General features: G+C 36.4%; 1 protein-coding gene across 1 annotated transcript; it reads right to left on the reverse strand.

Annotated features, from left to right (window-relative positions):
- Positions 1-954: 954 nt before the first annotated feature.
- LOC140233354 (centrosomal protein CCDC61-like) lies at positions 955-18,100 on the reverse strand. The gene is made up of 16 exons (XM_072313462.1): positions 18,046-18,100; positions 15,374-15,605; positions 14,420-14,502; positions 12,817-12,977; positions 11,847-11,952; positions 11,411-11,457; positions 10,500-10,716; positions 9,978-10,060; positions 9,260-9,474; positions 8,342-8,420; positions 7,727-7,830; positions 6,953-7,061; positions 6,351-6,417; positions 5,417-5,451; positions 4,535-4,626; positions 955-4,055 (listed from the first exon to the last, which is right to left on the reverse strand). The coding sequence occupies exons 2-16, from the start codon at positions 15,525-15,527 to the stop codon at positions 3,961-3,963; spliced, it is 1,647 nt and encodes a 548-aa protein (XP_072169563.1). The 5' UTR covers positions 15,528-15,605; positions 18,046-18,100; the 3' UTR covers positions 955-3,960.
- Between the last annotated feature and the right edge of the window lie 2,773 nt (positions 18,101-20,873).

Raw genomic sequence — 20,873 nt, forward strand, 5'->3', positions numbered from 1 at the left:
TACTTGTGCACCTACATCAATGATCACAACCGATCACTTCCTGGTACGACTGTCTACATGTATTTGCCTATCCTGAAAAATGAACCACAAATTCAGGAGTCAGTATGGATCACATGTGTTGTCAGCTGACATGTTTTTGTAGGTTTTGTTATTGTTTTCTACTTGTGTAATGGACAAAGATTTGGCATTCAATGAAATATGCGATGCTCTATTCAATCTGGCTTCACCTCGTTGAATAGAATGCCTCCCATTTCACCTTGTGCAAAATCTTGCACCATGGCACTTGTGACCTTTCACTACGTGTATTTATATACTATGGGAGTATCTGACAGTAATTTACAGACAAGTCACTTAGTGTTGTCATGATAACAATGGCTTCATAGCCAATTTGCAACTACATGTACACTTTGACCAGCATGTGACCAGCTGAGTTTCATTATGCATATGTCCTGCTGCCTAAATTGTTGTATGTGTGTTGGTGTGTTTATTACAGTAGGATGGATTTGAATGGAATAACATGACAAGAAATAAAAATCTACATACAAGCATGTATAAAGAATGTACATCCACTCTTTGAATCCACATGATTCCCCCATCTATCTGAACAACCAAATACAAAGAATTGAGAGATACAAACTGTTCTTTACTGTCTTATACTGTTATGTGGTAAGATTGAAATCGAACCATATCCCAAACAATAGTGTGACTGTCAGCAGTAATGTTTACTATGAAAGGACAGAGGAATTTGTCTGCAAGTTTGTGGAGATTTTGTGATAATCAGACAAAGCTCATGATGACCTAGTGCTGGTTGACAGGCAAAAGGATACATATACACTCTACAGTCATAACTTCACCATGTGTAACTATGGCTTGTGATGTGTGTATGATTGAATGACAGAGTGTCTTGTTTACAATGTGGACACAGCATTCAAGGGAACATATGTGGGACTGCAATTGATGGAAGCTACATCATGTAACCCACATTTTACTGTGTTTATTATACTTTTCTTACATACCCATTTGAGATATCATACACGTTCTGTACAAAATTTACAGACTGACAGGCTGTACACACTTGTAAAAACCTATTACAACATGAAACACTGTACACCAAGTATTAAAACAATCTAATTTACAGTAATGCATAATTTACAATTAATTTTCCTTCACAGTAACAACAGTTAAGCAAGAAGTCGCTTGGCAAAACCACACCCTTTCCAGGTCCATTTAATAAACTCCCTGTGTGCAATGTAGCCTATCTGCTCCTACGCAGCTATTACTATAATACACACAAAAGGGTTCATTACCTGTTTACTACACTTAACCTCACACAAGTTGACTGCCTATAAAGTCAAAAGCAATCTATACATTGTATTATGAAAAATCACAATAAAATCCCATAAAGTTTCTGTGCTCTGAAGTCAGTCAACATAATGTACACATCAACTGAATATTGTGTGCATGTGAATGTTGACTGTTGTAATCTTCAGTCTTAAATTCAAAATACTGATGCAAGATTGATAAGTCAGATTTACATTATTGGAAAAAAATATGAAGACTTTGTTCGCAAAAACCGATAAGTCCATATTTGCCAAATGGAGATATCTGCGATTAAAGGTCAAGAAAAATAAAGAGAATAAGAAAATTTTTGCTCCTTTTGACCATAACTTCAAAAATGTACCTTTATATGTAGTGACCAATACATCATTTAAAAGGTATTATTTTGTACTTCATGACAGAGAGCGTGTACTTCAAAATCTTAAAAAATGGACTTATTGGTTTTAGCGAACAAACTCTTCATATAGAACTCTCATTCCTGACTACCATAGCATGAGTACTGACTGCAGAAGCTTATCAGTGACAAGAAAAAAAAAATCAAGTTTCATCTGGAATGGCAAAGATTAGATTAAATGAGCAATAATTCATCTGCATACTTAAAGTAAGTGATACACAGGATAATGGAGTTTGAATAGTTTGTAATAAAATTGCAGATTAAGTGGTTAAGCAGAGAGACTATTTACATGTTTGTCTAATTCTTTCAAATGCCAGGTAAACCTAATTTCCTTTGCAATTATGACACATAGAGAACGTGAACATATTTTATGTCAGAACCATGAGGCATGGTGAGATAAACAAGATATAGACAGCTACAATTTGACTTCAGTTATCCAGCCAATCACTTTTCCAGATCTATTATCTGGACATGGACTGGCATTCGATTGTCTGGAAGGAACAAAGCACAAAAGGAAGGTGTGGAAAAGAGATCTGGATGGAAAAGAATCAAAAGTTGATAAGCTTTTTTTTTTTTTTTCTGCAACCCTATCCATTCACATTTTTAACCCCTTTTTCTAAATAATACAGATAAAAGAAACGAAAGAAACAAACAATGACTACTGCTACTTGTTTATTACCTCCGCCACGGGAGGAGGTTATGTTTTCATTACCGTTGGTTTGTTTGTTTGTTTGTTAGTTTGTTTGTCCGTGAGCAAAATAACTCAAAAAGTAGTTAAACGGATTTGGATGTAACTTGCAGGAAAGGTTGAGAATGACACAAGTAACAAACGATTAAATTTTGGTAGTGATCCGAGAATTTTGGGGAAATTTATGAAGGATTTTTCATATTTTGACAGGTAGGGTCAATGAACTTGGGAGTTCAAGCTGCGCATTTTTGAGGTTTTCAAACGCGCACTAAAGTGCGTGCTCCAGTTTCTGCAGCTGGGCAAGGCACGCCATGCAGCTGAGGGATTATGACGTAACAAAGGCTTCTATAATGGGACATCGGGCGATTTTTCAGCATGTATACCTATGGTATGGGTGTGGAAATCACTGATATCTATGGAAGAGCCCAAAGAGCTTTTCCCAAGTGGTGGAGAGGAGAAAAATCTTTGGGAAGAACAAGATCATCGGTGGGAAGTAGCTCCTTGGTGGAGGTCTGCGCTCTCAGAGTGCTTTTCTAGTTTTGTATGTGTTTTGGAATGGATTACGTAGCACATGTAAACATGTATGTATTTTGTAATCATATTGTTTGTAGGAAATAAAAATCCGTTTAGGAAGATGAGGGGGGGGGGGGGGGGGACAAAAGCATCTGTGAGAGTATGTATGCATGTGTCTGTATGTGTGGATGGCATCATCCTGAATGATCATGAGATGGTTGGCATAAACAATTCTTCCTCCCATTTTCCTTGGATTTGGTATGAATCTTATTCCCCGCAAGAGAATTCAGTTTTGTTGTATACTACATATTATCCTATACTGAAGATGACTTGGAGGAAGAAGGAAAATGAAGAGAGCTGCTCACTGGTAGCTACAAAAAACATGCCCTAATCAATGATTTCCAAACATGACAACCTTAGTCCTATCTTTTCTCTTATCTTCATGAAATATGGCACTTGTGTGTGCTTCTGAATACATGAAAGCCATTGGTTCAGCTAAAGAACAGAATGGAAGCTCGGTTACACTCACATATTCACACTGTTGTTTCACTCTGTAGGCACAGGTCTACACAGCACAGCTTGTGAAATAAATGTTCATAAACAAACTCGACCAACCATTGGGATCCTGGAAGACACTACACTGATCTGCTTTCCCTTGGCACCAATAACAGGCAATGTTGCAATACATCAGAAATGCAGCATCACTCGAGCAATTCATCTGAATGAACCTTGACAATTGGAACAATTTCCCTATATTTCATTACTTATATATACATTCAGTGTAGCCGAACTATAGCATCCTCAAAGTGCAGTCTCAAGCCCCTGTGATAGTAAGCACAGTCCGAGAGGGTAGGGTGTTCATCTTCCAGCTATCTGTACTTATCCTTGTTCTGATGGACATTCACACTCTTTCACTGCCCCTGAGCAGAACAGGCTGCTTCCCTTTGCTGGCATGGTGAGTTTGTCACACTCCATGATGTCAAACCATCACTGGACAGAGGGAGTCCATTCCTGGTGGTTCGTGTCTTCACAGGTTGTGCTTCATGAATTCCTGCAGGGCACTGAGTCTCGCGTCTATCTCTGACATCTCGGCTGTCTGACCGTAGTAATCAGCTGACTGATCTGTGGCGTGGACGAAAATTTGAAAAATCCCAACAACATTATTTCTCTATGTTCCCTAGGAATGAATAGTAAAAAGCAAGAATTGGAGTTTCAAAAACTGATACAACACTCATTCCATTCACCCTTCCATTGATTTCCTTATCTACTAAGAAAGTGATACATGTCACATCTGCAATCAACTCAGTGTAAGTCAAAAATATTTAACCAGACAATAATTATAAAACTTATTGACAATTTAAATCTGGAGCATTGGACTTAAAAAGGAGAGTGCCTGTTTAGTGTTTTCATGCACGAGTCTGATTCTCATCTCATTATGACATATAACTGACAGCACAATGAAGTTTACTAACCAGAAAGGAGCTGTAACTATTAGTGAATGTTTCTTTTTCCACTTTTATATTGTCTATCTTAAGACTGCACAAGTCTTAGAAATTATTCCTACCATCCAATAGCACTCTTGATACGGTTAAAGTACCAACCTTGTCCATTGTACTCTCCCAAGGGTTGCTTCTGTCTCTTTCCTGCAGACCCTCGACGGGATGGGTAGTCTGGATCAGGAGTGCTCATTAGCGTACAAAATACCTCAGTCAAGGGAAAAGTTCATTCTATTTACCTTCCTATTCACATGCATTCACACACTGGAAGAAATAGAGTTGCGTAATCACCAGTAAAAACAGCACTTTGACTCTATACAAAACAAAACAAAACATCTCAACCCCAAAGACACAACTTAGGCATTAATAGCACACTTATACCCAATGACTAGGATTGTCTGCCTAAAGAAGCAACTCTAATGAGGTGTGAAACTGTTCTCTATGTATTTTCTACCTTTTCATCCAATTGACAAAATTTCTTGAGTTCTCTGTCTGAATTAGTGTTTGCATAATATCTGGTGTAGATGCCATCTTGTGGTATAAATTATTTGAAAAAAAAAAAACACCCTCAGATTTGTTTTTGTGAATAATATTTACTTGAACAAATATTCTTCAACACTGTACTAAAATAATAAAAGTTATACGAAAGTTCAGAGGAGATAATATTGCTACAAAACAAATTAAAGACAAGATAAACCTGGCCAGGAAAAATAAAATGACTAAACCATGAGAGTAGAAGATCATCTGTATTGGAAATTAATCTGAAATTGGTGTTAAAGTGTGATCTCAACACAAAATGCTATGAAATTTCAGCTGTCAACGCTACAGCCTTCATCAGCTAAAATGATCCATCTATGCCTCGGTCAGGAAAATATTTGGTCTTGAGATCAAAAGTTTAACATCAATTTCAGACTAAATTATGATTAGATATAATTACTAGCAAACTAGTTGGAATAAAGGAAAAGACAAGATAATTCAAAAGGATATCTCCTTGTTCCAGCTGCAGGTTTCCTTCTGAATGGCTACAAACACAGGAATGAAGTATGGTGTGAGTAGAGATGCCATTGACCCCAAAGTTGGACAAGGAGTATGGTATGGTAGTTGATGTAACATTTGTTTTCATCATGCAAATTTGATTCTAGATATTTTAAATTGTATATTTTCAAATGTTGATTCTAGATATTTTAAATTGTATATTTTCAAATGTTAATTCTAGATATTTTAAATTGTATATTTTCAAATGTTGATTCCACATAGGAATGTCCTTCCTTCCTCTCCCTCATAGATAAATGATTTACCCCCCCCCCCCCACCCAACACTAAAAGACGTTGTAATAAGTATGCCCTGAAATAAGACTGAATTTTCCTGTCTGCTACAAGAGCATCTAGCATTATCCTTGCATGATTCAACTTGTGTCATACCAGTTTTGCAAAATACTGTATTTAGAAAAGAAGGTTACATGGTACATGGGAATCCTATACCAACATTTCTATAATTGTTCTCACTAAGCATATCACAGCCTTGGCAAGATATCTGTGGACTTGAAATAAACAGCTGCATGACATGAAATGATGGAACATTCACAGCACAGGAAATTCTTTGTAATTATGAAGAAACTGCAAACAGTAAGCTTTCCTACTCACCTTAAGGGAGTACCTTGATGGAAATGTAACACACTGTATTTCATCATACTACAGCTGATGGATACCATACCTCATGGGTTTTTTCATATCACTTATAGACAGTTTGCATATTGCATCTTATTTCAGGAGACAGTAAAACATTCATTGGTAACCATATACGGCATATACTTAATAGCGAGTCTAATTTTTTGTGAATCGGAACAATTTCGCAAATGGTTAAATTTGCCATTGTGGAGTATAGTACTGAATGAAGAAAATTTGAGCAGTTTGTCACTCACCACATTGGGGCTTGCCCATGTGGTTGATGAGGACGTTCTTCCTGGCTTGAGTACCTCTTTTAATCTCCTGGAAAGTGTTCACAAGTAAAAGAATGGATAAGACAACTTACGAATATTGCAGCAGCCAAATGTTTGTGCAATAGAAATGTGGACCATTTTCAAATTTTCAAATTCGATGATGCCTTAAAAACAAACAAACAAGCACACAAACATAAACACATATCACACATAACCAACAGGCCGTTCTAAACAAGAATCAACTGACAGCAACTTCAACTTGTCAACTTGGATCCTAGGGGGATAAGATGCATAAGCAGGCAATGGTTTAATTCTCCAAGGTATTCTTAATTGGCAGACAAATTAGTGAGATGGTAGTGGGTTTTCTGTTTACATGTATTTTGTATCAAAGAGCCACATAATACACACTTACAAATGTATTTCATGAAGAAATGGAGAGACAGACAGACAGACACGGAGGTGGAGAGAGAGGGAGACGGGCAGACTGAAACAGGAAAAGAAAATCTGTGTGAGCTATGCGCATTCTTGTGACTGCCTGTTTCATTTACCTACAAATGTCTGAAAAAGAAATTAAGTAGAATTACCTCCTCCTACCCTCTGAAGCATCTGACAAAACATCAACATCACTGACTCCTCCACCTGATGATCTTCTGCTACCATGACTACCAGCTGAGGAGCTTCTTGATCGAAAACCTGGAGGCCAAGAAGATTCCTGGTCAGTTAATCAAATATATACCTGGTATATGCCACATATCCACTTACCTTTGAGTATCTGAATTCACAAGTGTGACTTTCTTTGATCATAACTTTATGTTAATGTGTATTTGAATACGTAGCATTTTTAAAACACATTCTATACAAATGGATATATGGTTGAAGATGAGTGAAATGATCTAAGCAATACAAGGCATGCTTTAGATGATAAACGTACACAAATCATGGGAAATACCTGGTATATGAATTCAAGCATAGTTAAAGTTTTATAAATAGCCATAGTAACTTGTACATAGTGAGCTGTAATGAACTTTGAATGAATATGGTGCACATGTAAACAACATGAGCTTATGATAGGGACCTAAACTATAGCCCTGGTGCTAGTATATACTGGTTCTAAAACTTGAAACTTAAATGAAAAATATATGTTTTACCAACAGACTCTTTTCTACCTTACAAGAGCATCTCTGTTCTTTATCATTTTTGTTGCAAAGGAAAATATGTCTAGTTCCTACAAGCATGGATATTTAGGTCTTCTGTAAAAGGTATTTTTTGCCATGACTGACAAAGTGACATACAAGCTTGTACATTCCACCATTTTGAGAATTGAAGAGGGCAGAAAGGACTTTCAAGAAATTACCCACCTCGGTAACCATCAGAAAGCCGCTTCCTTGGACGTCCTCTCTCTTGTGAGTTGACCAATCTCGACTTGCCACCCGACCTGACTGCACTGCGCTGTAATCTCGCACTGCTTGATAAAAATACCCACAGTGGAATAAACGTCCGACAATAACTGGTCATTTGATTGTCTAAACTCCAGAATGGGTGCTACGCAACAGATTATGTGAATGAGAGAATGAAACTTAGAACAATTAACCCAAAATACTGACATTCCAGGAGAGCCGGCTTTCTACAATCTCACACCTGCAGATACTGAGTTTGTGCATGCCCTTCAAGGGCAAAATGAGAAAGGATCATTTCTTTGTGATGTTTTCACAGAATTTGGCACCATTCTTTTAGTAGACTGAATGAACTCTCACACTGGATGTTGCTTACAGCTTTCTGTTGTTTCTGTTCAGTATTTCTCTTCTTTTTTTTTTATATTGTCCTACCATCTTGCAGTGTTATGCATAGATGCAAATGAAGTGCATTTGATATTACATCTACACATTTGGCATTTGAGAATGTGAAAAAACACATAAATCTGCTTCATGCACTCTACACATTACTTAAAAGATACAAATAAGGAGAAATCTTGCCTTTTTTGCTTTGCCTCATCTTCTCTTCTTTTCTTTTCTAAAATGTAGGCAGTAGGATCAAATCTTGGTACTCGTGCTCCTGAGGAAGATAAAAATCAAATGCATTCACTTCTGGCAATGATAATTCATCATAAAAAGTAGTACTCTAGGTAATAGTAGAATGGGCAGTAGACATCTTAAGTAACCTAGCTTGTATTCTGTATCAATTTTGATACACATTTTGCAGCCAAGCAGCAGCCCAAGAGAACCTGGGAATTTCCTCAATGTTTCCCTGAGGTCTGACTGATGTAGCAGCAACAAATTAGCAAACAATTGTAAAACAAACTTCCTGGAGTTCTAGCAAATTACTTACGGCTACTTCTTGCGTCTGTTTGCTTTTATTCCCTTTCAGTAGTTGGATTTATTTTGCCTACCTTAGTCATCTACGAGTCATGCAAGCTTTACGAGAGAATTTAGAATGGTGTCCATAACTACAAGCTTTGTGACAGAAGCATACGTAATGTGTTGATACACTGCAGAACTAAATTATTAGTAAATCTGTGAGCCATACAAAATGCTTTCATCTGTACTATATTCATTGGCTGGTTTGGAAAGATGGCATACAGAAACTAATTATTTAAAAAAAAAAATTGGATCAAAAGAAAATGAATCCATGATGATCTTAGCAATTGTAATTAGAGAAGAATTTCTCTCAAAGTTTTTATGTCACTAACTGCATTTTGTTGTTGTTGTTGTTGTCAAAAGATGCAGTTTCTAAGTGGGTCGGACATGTTCCTCTGCCTCCCCAAAGGCAAAGTAAGTCAGTTCCAAGTATCTTACCTTGAAAGCTGGGTCATACATTTGAATTCACATATTCTGAATGAACAAAATCACTGATGCTGTCAGAGAACAAACAAAGTAAAAGCATTGGTCGGTCACCTGCTGGGGATACACTGCGGCTCCTGCTACCAACCGAGGACACGCTTGACCTGCGACCTCTTGACAGTGACCTCTCTCTGCTGCTAGTGTCTACCCTTGAGCTTGGACGTGACCGTGCAATGTTGGCAGAGGGCGGTCTGCCCGTGCCTCTTCGGGATGGCCTCTGAGATACAGGTGTTGGAGCCAGAGGGGAACGGCTAGGTCGCCTTGATGAACTATGTGGTACAGTACAATGAGAAAACAAGGGGTTCTCATATGAAAGTCAATGGGATGATATTCTGTGATATAGCACTATATTCCATGGAATATCATTTTTTTAAACACTTTTTCTGCCTCAAAAAAAAACAACAACGTACAAACTTGTATACTATTAGCAGCTAGGGGACAAAACATAAAGTATCTATCTCATAGAATATTTAGAATCTAAAAGATGACATACTTTTTGATGTGAGTTGTGATGTGACACTGCCAGGGGCAAAAATATGCTAGGAGTTGACACAGCAGTGCTGCCTTCATAGCTTCGCCTGTAATATCTACAGTACAGTGCTCTGTAGCTTACAGACACTTTAGGGATATATGGGTTACAAATGTTGGTTTATACATGTGCAAACATTTGTAGTTTTTGTGTATGCTTATATGGCACTGACTTGTGCAGTTCTACTTCTACCACCATATACACTATTTGATGATTCACATACTATCCAAGGTCAATACTTACTTTCGTTTCAACATGTTCAGCTCATTTGTCAGGCTTTTCACTCGTACTTTGAGGTTCCTCTCACTTGCACGTAATTCTTCCACCTGCAACACACAGATGAGTCAACACAATACTAAAGACTTGAGGTACTTTTTTCAAATGTTTGAACAGCACTTCAAGTTACATTATTCTTAATCTTCAGAATTTCAAAATATCTCCAAGCATCTCCACAGAAACATATCTTGCATCTTGATATCACAACTAACACAAGGCGAAGTGCATGCATGAAATTACTTGACAAGGTTTGTCCCAAAATGGGAAAGGTCAACTTTCCTTTGTTTTTTTGAAGACGTTTCATTGTAGGATCTTCAATCAAGTTGGTTTCTGTAATGAGTTCAATTTGTTTGTTTGTTTGTTTTTTTCCTGTCAATGGCTAGTCCTCAGCTGCAATACACAGAATTACCTGTGTGCGTACTACTATATGAGAGCATCAAATGTAGATATGATATCTAGGCCTGACCTTGATGGCAATGATACACATACCTCCTCCAGCAATTCTCGGTAGTTCTGACTGCGTTTACTGGATGATCGCTGGTATTTCCGCCTTTCGTTGGCAAGTTCCTCCTCCAGGTTTAGTACGGCTGTCTTGAGGATGCGCACCTCTTTGGCAGCACTACCGGTGGAGGTGTTTTTCACTTCTCTCCTGTACCTCAAGAAGGCATCTTCCAGTGTCTGCTTTTCTTGTAATAATGCCTCATAGCTGGGAAAGTTTAAAGGTGGGGAAAGAAGGGGAATGCTGAAGCGACTCTAATCATAATCACTTTGCATAAGCATTTGTCATGATTTTGCTGTTTGACAATACCTCAGCAGAAAAACCCACAGGACGGGGCAGGACACAGAAATTTGAGATTAATCTCGCATAAAGGAGGGTAAATCCTTATGTACTAACCAGGTTGAACAAGTAGTATTCGTGGTTTTTCTATTTTTCATTGAGATAGATGATTATGATGTCAACGTGTCGCAAATGCCTTGTGGGCACTGAGCAATACAAAGGTGTATATAGACACTAAATGATTAGGGATGACTGATAGAATGGGCTTTTGTGTGTGACTGGGAGCTATTTACCATTTGCATCATTGCAGCACATGTCAAAAGTCATGAGCTGACTGTATACTACAATCATAACTTATCACAATACTTTTTACATGACAATTTTCAAGGATTGAAAGTGAAACAGGCATATACAAATATGTACATTACCATCAAAACACACTTTCCTTTGAAATGACAGATTCTTAATGGGGTCACATGAATTTACGCAGCAACAGAATTTTCTATAATTTTATGTTCATTGCACATTACTGACACTGTACGAGGACCATGCTATATTTACTATCCACTAGTCAAGGTAAATTATACAACATATTACACTCTCTGATCTGCTATTAACTTACTCTTTTGTAAGCTTCACAAGTTCTGTGGACTTGAAGTCTGAGTTGAGCTGTAAAAGATAAATTGGAAAATGGAAAGAAGAATGCTTTGTTGCACCCATAAACTTATGCATGAATGAAGATGAAGTAAGAATATTGTTCTTATGGCAGAAAAAAAAAGTTTTTCACATATCTACACAAATTGAACTGAAATTGTATCTTTAAAAAAATGTAAAAACTAATTCATATGATGGATTTAATAGTTATATTATATATCAATATATTACATAAACAAACTTTGTAATTATTTACGTTAATTTATTTTTTATTTTTATTTTTTTAATGGAGGTGTTATTTGTCTTCACTTTATTGCTTCTACTGACAATAATGTTCTCCTTTGGCTAGTATACACTTTGAACTGACCACTACTAATGAGCAAATGTTGAAACCATCAGTTTACCTGAGACTTCAGCAGCTTGATCTCATTTCTAAGCTCTCTGACGGTGTCCTGGAGGGCCACAGGATCTGGCTTGCCTTGGTACGGCAGTGGGAGAGGGTAGTGTATCCTAGGGACAAGAAGTACAAAAAAGAGAGGTGCTGTATAGCTGTTATTTCTGTGAGGATTTAATTTTCACCAATTTTGCAAATCACTGTCAGACAGCAAATTCAACAACACATGAATAACTCGCCCATGTGCTGGTGTGATAGTGCACTTACGAAAGCTTCACATCAATTCGCGAAAACAACATCTCGCAAAAAATGTCCAAGACCTCCTCATTCGCAAAAATAACAGCTAACACAGTATGTGGTTTAAGGAATTACAATCTCATGGCAAGAGCCTTTGATTTCACAATATAATCATTGTCATCATTTCTGTTCTGTTTAAGTGAGTGCAAAAGTTGCAATTACAAGTCACTGGCATTGTCTCAGGTTGATGTATTGTACAAGTAGTACTTAAAGCATGTGTTTTAATCAACCGTCTTGTAAGGTTTATACAACTTGTTCTTCACCTTCCTTCAGTATTGATTAATAGGTACATTTTGTACACTGGCAGTTTATGTAGGAATGATTTTCTAGGACAATTTCATCCATAATTTTCTTAAAGTAAAGAAAATATGTGAAATATTCTACAGTTATGTGTTATGAAATATTAAAAAGATCATATAAAATGAGACATAAAGGCCGGATTTTGCTCAATAGTTAAATTACACCGTGTCTTTGGTGCCATTTTGGCTACCAAAATGTTTCAGTTTAGAAAGACATATGGTTGTGAACTGAACCAATCATCCCACAAGTTAATGATGTATCAGATCATAATACATCTTTTAATTTCAAAGAAACAACCTCATATCAGATTATCTTTACCTAAAAATTTCTTACCCTTATCAACATACATATGATAGGCTTACAAAGAGGAAGCAATGATGTACCTATCAAACTCAACAGTGTATGTGACGATGAGATAGCGCTTGGTATTCAGAGCAGACTTCTGTGCTCCAGGAATGGTGCGAGTGCCAAGCCCAGCCTTGCGGTTTCGAAGTGACTCAAGGTCAGCATAGGTCAAGAGGTCAAGTGTGACTGATTCCGCACTCTGCATGAGGATGAAAGAAAACAAAAGCAAAGTTGAATATGATCTAAAATACATGACAGGATTATTACTTTGTAATGTGCAGTAGAGTATATTATTATAGTTGCTGCACAATATAAATGTCCTTTATTATCATAAATATCATTATGACATGCCATTTGGATTATGACATAATTTGCAATTAGACAGGCTGTTGGATCATGAAGCTTGATTTAAATAACATAGATACTAGTTGAATGGAACAGTTAGTATAGTCACAATATTATTCGGACTTGCTGAACATGAACATCAGTTGATGGAGCACTGTCTCTGCAATATTTCCATGGCACCTTCCTCTCCTTGTTTAATCTGGAAAAGACATCAATCTCTAAGGGACTTATTATTTTTCACCAAATTTCAATGAAATACGCAATGAGCTGAAGGAGAATTTTAAATGCAGCCATCCCTACTACGATTTGACAATCATAATAAAAAACCTTTAATATAACGGACATTTCATAGGAGCATTAAAAATGTAATCATCCGTAAGCACCATGTGTAGTCTAACTTATTAAGCCAGATAAACCTACTATCACTTCAGATGCCACAACATTGATAAAAACAGAAGACTTTTCTCGAGTAATAATCATTCAAAGTAACCAGGGAGAAAAAGATCGTGTGCAGATTTCATTTTTGTCCTTCCTTTTATAGAGCTTCCAAAGAATAATAAACAAACAAGCAAACAAGCAAAAAAAAAAAAAAATATCAATGTGAGTCAACAACTGAAGTTCAAAGTTAACAAAAGAAAGAAACAGCAAGTTGATTTAAGCAAGGGTAGTGCCAGCACATTTCTATTTCATACAAGTTTGTAGAACATATACAGCAGAATACTTAGTAGCATTTGTATAACAATTTCGTGGTAGAATGAAAAATGCATACCAGGCATTCCATCAGTAGCAGTAGTCAAGAAAAGTACTTTTCTTTAGTTGCTGAAAAAATTGAAATTTGTACATCTTCATTTTAAGTTGTATCAAAGGATTATTATTAAGACTTCAAAATTAATTTGAAATAAAAATGGCTCACTCGTCTTCAGTGAATGTTCACAGATGAAAGAGATATTAAGTGGTATTTGATCACTATTATTATTATCATTATTATTATTATTATGTTGTTGTTGTTATTACTATCATTATTGTTATCATTAAAAATAAGAATGACAAATAACACTAACATATCCATTAAGACGGATGTTTCTAAGTCCATTATTGATATGGAATGCACCTGTACAGTAGGCAACTGCATCAAAAGCAAGAAATAAATACTGAAATAATGACATATTTCAGTATTGAGTAACCTTGCTATTTTGCTTATCAAATTCAATCATATTCAAGATGATAGGTGCAAATGAGCATCACAAAAAAAGTATCTGAATAAAAGAACAACAATGAAACAATGAAGATATTTGCCTGTATCAGAGCCGACTCCAGCATGCTCACAAAAATGGAAAATTGCTTGTAGTTGCCCGTTTTATGAGTAAGGTCTTCAATGTCTGCAAGAAAATGGCGTAACAGAATGGTGGATTTAACATGATGGAAGTCAGTGTACACCATGTTACTGCACTTGGTGTATCTAATTATAGTAAGTTCAAGTACATTCGTACATACAACTAGCATATGAATATATTTCACACATCTTTGTTGTTGTTATTTTGATTTTTAAGATGCGTGTTATTCAATTGTGAATAATTAGTCTTTCTCCAAGTGTTTTGAATCTACATTTATTACGAAAAAAAAACAAAAAACGGTAGTCTCTGATGACAACAGGATGTGAAAGTATGTTCTATGTTCTCATGTAATAGCATTGCCATGGACACATAAACAAACACACACATGAAAGGAAAGCTGCTTCAACTTGGACCACATATAAAATATTCAAATAGGATAATATTACACATGGAAAATATCCCTTTACAAGTGCAGGTAAATTGATAAAGAATAAATGCCAACATTCAAAAGTTTGAGCAGATATACAGTAATCAAAATTTCAGATTACACCAAAGCAATGTCCTTCAAGTATCTTTATCTCGCATCTCATGCCTTCATCAGTACTTGTGACATAACACATGGAAGGTTACTCATTCATTTCAATTGTATTAAATACAATGTTTTATATTCACAGTTTTTATTCTAATAGCTTATATGTTTACACCATTTGACCTCTATTATAGGCCCTACATGCTAAAAGCAAAGTAATTCAGTGCACTTATACATAAGAAAATCAAGATTGTTAAAAAAAAAAAAAAAAAAAAAACAAGCATGAGAGAGGAGATATTTTTTTCCTTCACAGATTAAGTGTCATGGTTCGTTAAAAAGGGGGTCTAAGACTACAGTTCCTTGAAACGAGATTACAGATTGACTTACAAGCTGGCTCAAAGGAGCCTCTCCATTGGTCTGCTGTGAGCCGGTCCTCAACCTCTACTGTCAGGAGATTATCATCTGTCACCCACATGCTCACAATGTAGTCAACACCACGGAATGTGAAGCGCGAGCTCACCACACCACCCTGATCCTGCATGGTTCTAGTTGTGATGGATAACTTGCTGTGATAAATTTGTGTTGCAGTGTCACTCACAGATGTAGGGCCTACTGCTTTCTATAATGGATAATTTGCAATAGAGGACATATCATTTTTACAAGTAATTCTGTCACATCTGATTTCATCGTGTCATGCACTTTTGTCTTGTTAGTAGATCAAGACAGGGTATGTACAATCTGGCTTTCTTGTGAGAACCAGTTACATTATATGTTGTATCAGTTGTATGAGTTGCAATAACCAATTTGGCCTCACCTTCACCATACCAGTACTCTTAAATGAATCCCAAAAGGACTGGAACAATCTTCCCCCTAGCATTCCCACTGATCAGTTACTAGTCTTCCCCTTTAATACTTGTTACTTGTTGCAGTAATCCCATTCGCAGCTTCAAGGAAGCTATACCGGGATGAAAATCATGTCATGTGCCAATGGATGGAGGTGCCAAAGTGACAAGGTTGTGCATGTCTCTCTTAAAGGGAAGGTAAACCCAAAGAGCAATGTGGATTGAGTGAAAGCAGCAACATTAGTAGAACACATCAGTGAAAGTTTGAGAAAAATCGGACAATCGATGCAAAAGTTATGAATTTTTAAAGTTTTGGTGTTGGAACCGCTGGATGAGGAGACTACTAGAGGATATGACGTATGAGTGGACAACAATACAAAGAAAATATAAAGGATATTCAACAAAAATTCACTTTTCTAGAATTATGAAAGAGCAGTGGACCAACCGCTTTCAGAAAGCAGGGGGAATAATTGCTATCCTTAACATATGTCAATATCAAGTTGATGGAATTTGTAATTTTCATGAAAAATGGATTTTTGTAGTATTTTCTTTATATTTTCTTGATATTGCAGTCCACTCACACGTCATAACCTCTAGTAGTCTCCTCATCCAGCGGTTCCAACACCAAAACTTTAAAAATTCATAACTTTTGCATCGATTGTCCGATTTTCTTCAAACTTTCACTGATGTGTTCTACTAATGTTGCTGCTTTCACTCAATCCACATTGTTCTTGGGGTTTATCTTCCCTTTAATTGTGTACAATAAAAGCGAGTGTCAGTGCAAGTAAAAACATTGGTCCCTTTCTACAGCATGTGGAACCCAGCAGGCAGGAGGTTTCATCTTGTTGATGAAGGGCAGTCTATTAAATTACAATTATAGACCAACATAACCTACTACTTCTGGTATAGATCTGTACAGACATGGTATAATACCGGTATGATACCGAACAGCATGGTAATTATGAACATGAAAATCGCTGCGTAATGGTGAAATTCTATAGGCCTACACATGAAACTTCACAACAGACCTATCTCACCGAGCATTGTACTGGCCGAAGAAATCGTCAAAATGCGAGACAATATATGTAAAAATGCTAATTAATTCACATTTTACCTCTGATTTAAAAAAAAAAAAGATTTATCAGAAGATTTTACTGCATAAATTGTTCAAAATGTTTGTCCTTTTTTTATCGTACAATACAAAATATGAGCCTCATTTGCAATTTTTCTCTTTGTCGTCCGCTAACGTTAATTTAAAAAATGCAAAGGACCACATTTATAGAGCCTAGATTTCTTGATAAACTTAAGAAATAAATTATTTTTCAGAAATCAGCGAGAATGCAAATGCCAAATGGCCAACTGCAATTGTTCACATAATTTTGCGAAATTTGTCGAATTGTCATTATCGGGACTCGGTGAATATTACTAGTGGTAGGCCTATTGCTATTTTCGCTCAAAATTTCAGAGCAACGAAAATTAAGTGTCCGGTATTAAAGGTACTAGCCCAAATTTGCAAACCCACGAAAATCAAAACTGCATAAAACAGGTCCAATATGACTTCAAGTACAAGTTATAACAGTAACATACCTCACCTGTTGCTCTTTGTCTATACCATTCGATAAAAGAGAGAATAGAAAATCATCGTTTTAAAATCAATTTTCAAACTGGGTCAACCCGACCCAAAATCGAATTACGAGCGCGGGCTATAGCTACGTACACTGTACATGTAACACGTAAGTGGACCGGAGCTAGCGAGCGATATACGCATGCATACGGATTACGGTGCATTTTCATTTATTTTTACGAAAGTAATGGACTAAATTGGAACGAAATTTTGCACAGGTGTTACTGCAGCTGCAATCATACCCAAACTCCATGCTAACTATGATCAGAGACCAATTGCTGCAGGTTTACAAATGTGGGCTAATACCTTTAACACACAATACAATATTCATTAACCGTTAGACTCTCTCCGGTCTATAAAAGCCTACGTCGATCTCCTACATCCTACAAAAAGCAATATTATCCATTACAAAACTAACGCACATCGATATCAACACATGGGACTGACATTGCGACTGCCAACGTCCCTCACTTCATGAGTGTGATGAGGACTCGGGAAGTGCCCGGCCTGTGCAAGGATTACCTTTAAATGAATTCCCTCATGTTCAATATGTATACAAAGGGAACATAATTATAGATTACTACTATACTCACACCTGACTTGGTGAACGGAATGAGGGTGTACACAAAGAAATCTGCCGTCGGCGTCACACCGGCTCGGCTACTTGCACTCCGCCAGCTCGGCCGGTGAAAAATCAGTTTGTAATAGGCGCCTTTATTTTACATACAAGGCTCGCGGCTCAGCAGCTACCCAGCAGGCCGGATTCATGAACGTAAACGTACAAGCTTTTCGTAATGCATTTGTGTACACCGTAAACTGCATGCAGTATGTATGTGTGTGTGTGTGTGTGTGTGTGTGTGTGTGTGTGTGTGTGTGTGTGTGTGTGTGTGTGTGTGTGTGTGTGTGTGTGTGTGTGTGTGTGTGTGTGTGTGTGTGTGTGTGTGTGTGTGTGTGTGTGTGTGTGTGTGTGTGTGTTTTATTTTACACACAATATACTAGGCCTACTTCCATTCTTTTTTATTCGGTAATTGTTGTACTATTGTCATTTTATTTGTTTTATTGAAACATGAAAATGTATACTAGTAACTAATCCAGTTACCTTTAAAAGAATTATTCTCTTATGTTTGTACAGTATAAAGTACTAAAGCAAATTGATGTTTTTGTATCATTTGATTGGAGGGTGAATAAATATTAGGCCTTATTTGAAAAAAAAACAAAAAACAAAAACAAATTCTTCTCCTTCCTAAAAAAGAAAAAAGAAAAAAGAAATACATTTTTCCTTGCACAGCTTGCACAGCAGTAAAAGTTGCAGTGATGATATAATTATACAGGACATTCAGAGTCAAAATTATAGGCCTAGCCTATTTTTTATATAAAATATTGTCCAGATTTATGCACCTGAAAATCACAGACTGCAGGTGGTACACAAGACATTATCAATAAATAAAGAAAGCTCATGATTGGGACACAATTGAGTCTTATGAATCTGATATACTTTGGCAAAAAATCTTTGAATTTGTTATCCACATAACCTCTTCACAAATATATTCACACATACATTCATCCATTCACTTCATGTGTAGGCCTATATGCATGCATGTATTCAGATCAATGCAGTGGCCAATGTTATGGACCTTTATATATATATACAGTGTAAATATATATATATATATATATATATATATATATATATATATATATATACACACATATAAAACTTGGGAATGAAATAAAAACACCGCAGGAGCCAAAAAATTATATATACCAGTATATATACTTACAGGGCTCGACGCTCTTACTAATCCGGTATCATGTTCAAGCCGTTAACCTTTCAATCTGAAATGTAGTGCCCCAAATAAAAGCAAACATAACATTTCATTTTGAATCTTAAATGTCCGATCAAACCACAAAAACATGACCATTTTTTTTTAATTTGGTGGCACAATGTAAATTTTTTTGGGTCCTGTGCCACAATTAATGTCAAGTCCTGATACATAATGATAATGTATATATCATATTCTATATGGTATGTATATGTATAGGTGGTATATGAGCTTATGCATGGGCAACTACAATGCAGCCACAATCTTAGCAGAGATTATGACACTTATGGATAAGTTTTGAGGGTCAGTCAAATCAGTTGAGTGGGAACAAAGTCAAATTAACAAATAGGTGCTTTTTATTTCTGAAAAAAAAGAAGAATATCACTCAGAGAAGTGCAAGCTGTGACTTCCTCCTGTTGATACTACATGTATGTATAAACTACTGTTGCATTCCTACTTCTGGGAACTTCTTGTGTAAGCGACAAAATTTTGCTAAAATCCACCCTAGTCAAAATAGTATTGTGAGTTGCAGGCAATAGCAATACAAAGTACAACCAGTATATATACAGTACATGCATGCCCCCCCCCCCCCAAAAAAAAATAAATAAATAAATCATGCTTTTCACATTAATAATGTTCAGGGTATGAAACTATGACTTGATACCTACAACTTGCAGAAAACCCTATTTGATTTGGTTCAGTGGTCATGGAGAAATGTGGATCTTTGTTAAGCATGTCATGGGTCCCAATTTCATCCAAGTTTAGCACTTGGATGCTCTCGGCATCCACATGAATGAACATATTTTGCTCACATTTGACAGGGCAACAAACAATTGAATTCAAATTTTATGCATAACATTATATCAATATCTAACTATGCAAATGTGTAAATACGTAAATATTGCTGTCATGATCATCTTGACGGAAAAAGAGAGGAAAAAGAACAGGAAACACAAAACCGAAAAGAAAGAACACCTTAAAGGTAGGGAATCCCATTTGCATGCCTTAAATGAAGAGTTGTATAAATACAGTGGTATGTTGCAGAGAATATCATTTTAGAAACTCCCATAAAGTATTGAAAGTGGAAGGTAACATTTAATACATTTTTATTGACCGTTAGATTTTGAATTGAATTTTTTTCGGGGCTCACCGTAAATTCCAGTACATTACTAGGCTACCTTTGCAGACCCATGCACTGCATGTGTGTCCATCATGTATATTTTGTGAAGAAAGTTCATCAAAACTTACAAACATTTCTATATACATTCTTGCCACACACTCTATATGTTATTACATCAGCTCTTATACTTTTAGATTTGTGTTTATAGATAAAAAATACAGAAGACTGCAACAAAAAGGCTTAAGTGTGGCTGACACACAGAACTACTGAGTAGTTGAGTTTTGTGCATTATTCAAATTGTAGATAACTGCTGACTTCCAGATTTCTCAGCAGTGGCCTAAACAAGTCCTCCGAGGTTCATATTTAATGTTTTGCTGCATTTTGGGAGGTCTGCAAAAGGTATCCCCTACCTTTAAAATTGTCTTCAATGAGTTAAAAATTTCACATCTTACTGTAATCGTTCATTTTCACACCTTAA

This window comes from Diadema setosum, chromosome 1 (assembly GCF_964275005.1).
Source record: "Diadema setosum chromosome 1, eeDiaSeto1, whole genome shotgun sequence".
In the NCBI taxonomy this organism is placed as follows: Eukaryota; Metazoa; Echinodermata; class Echinoidea; order Diadematoida; family Diadematidae; genus Diadema; species Diadema setosum.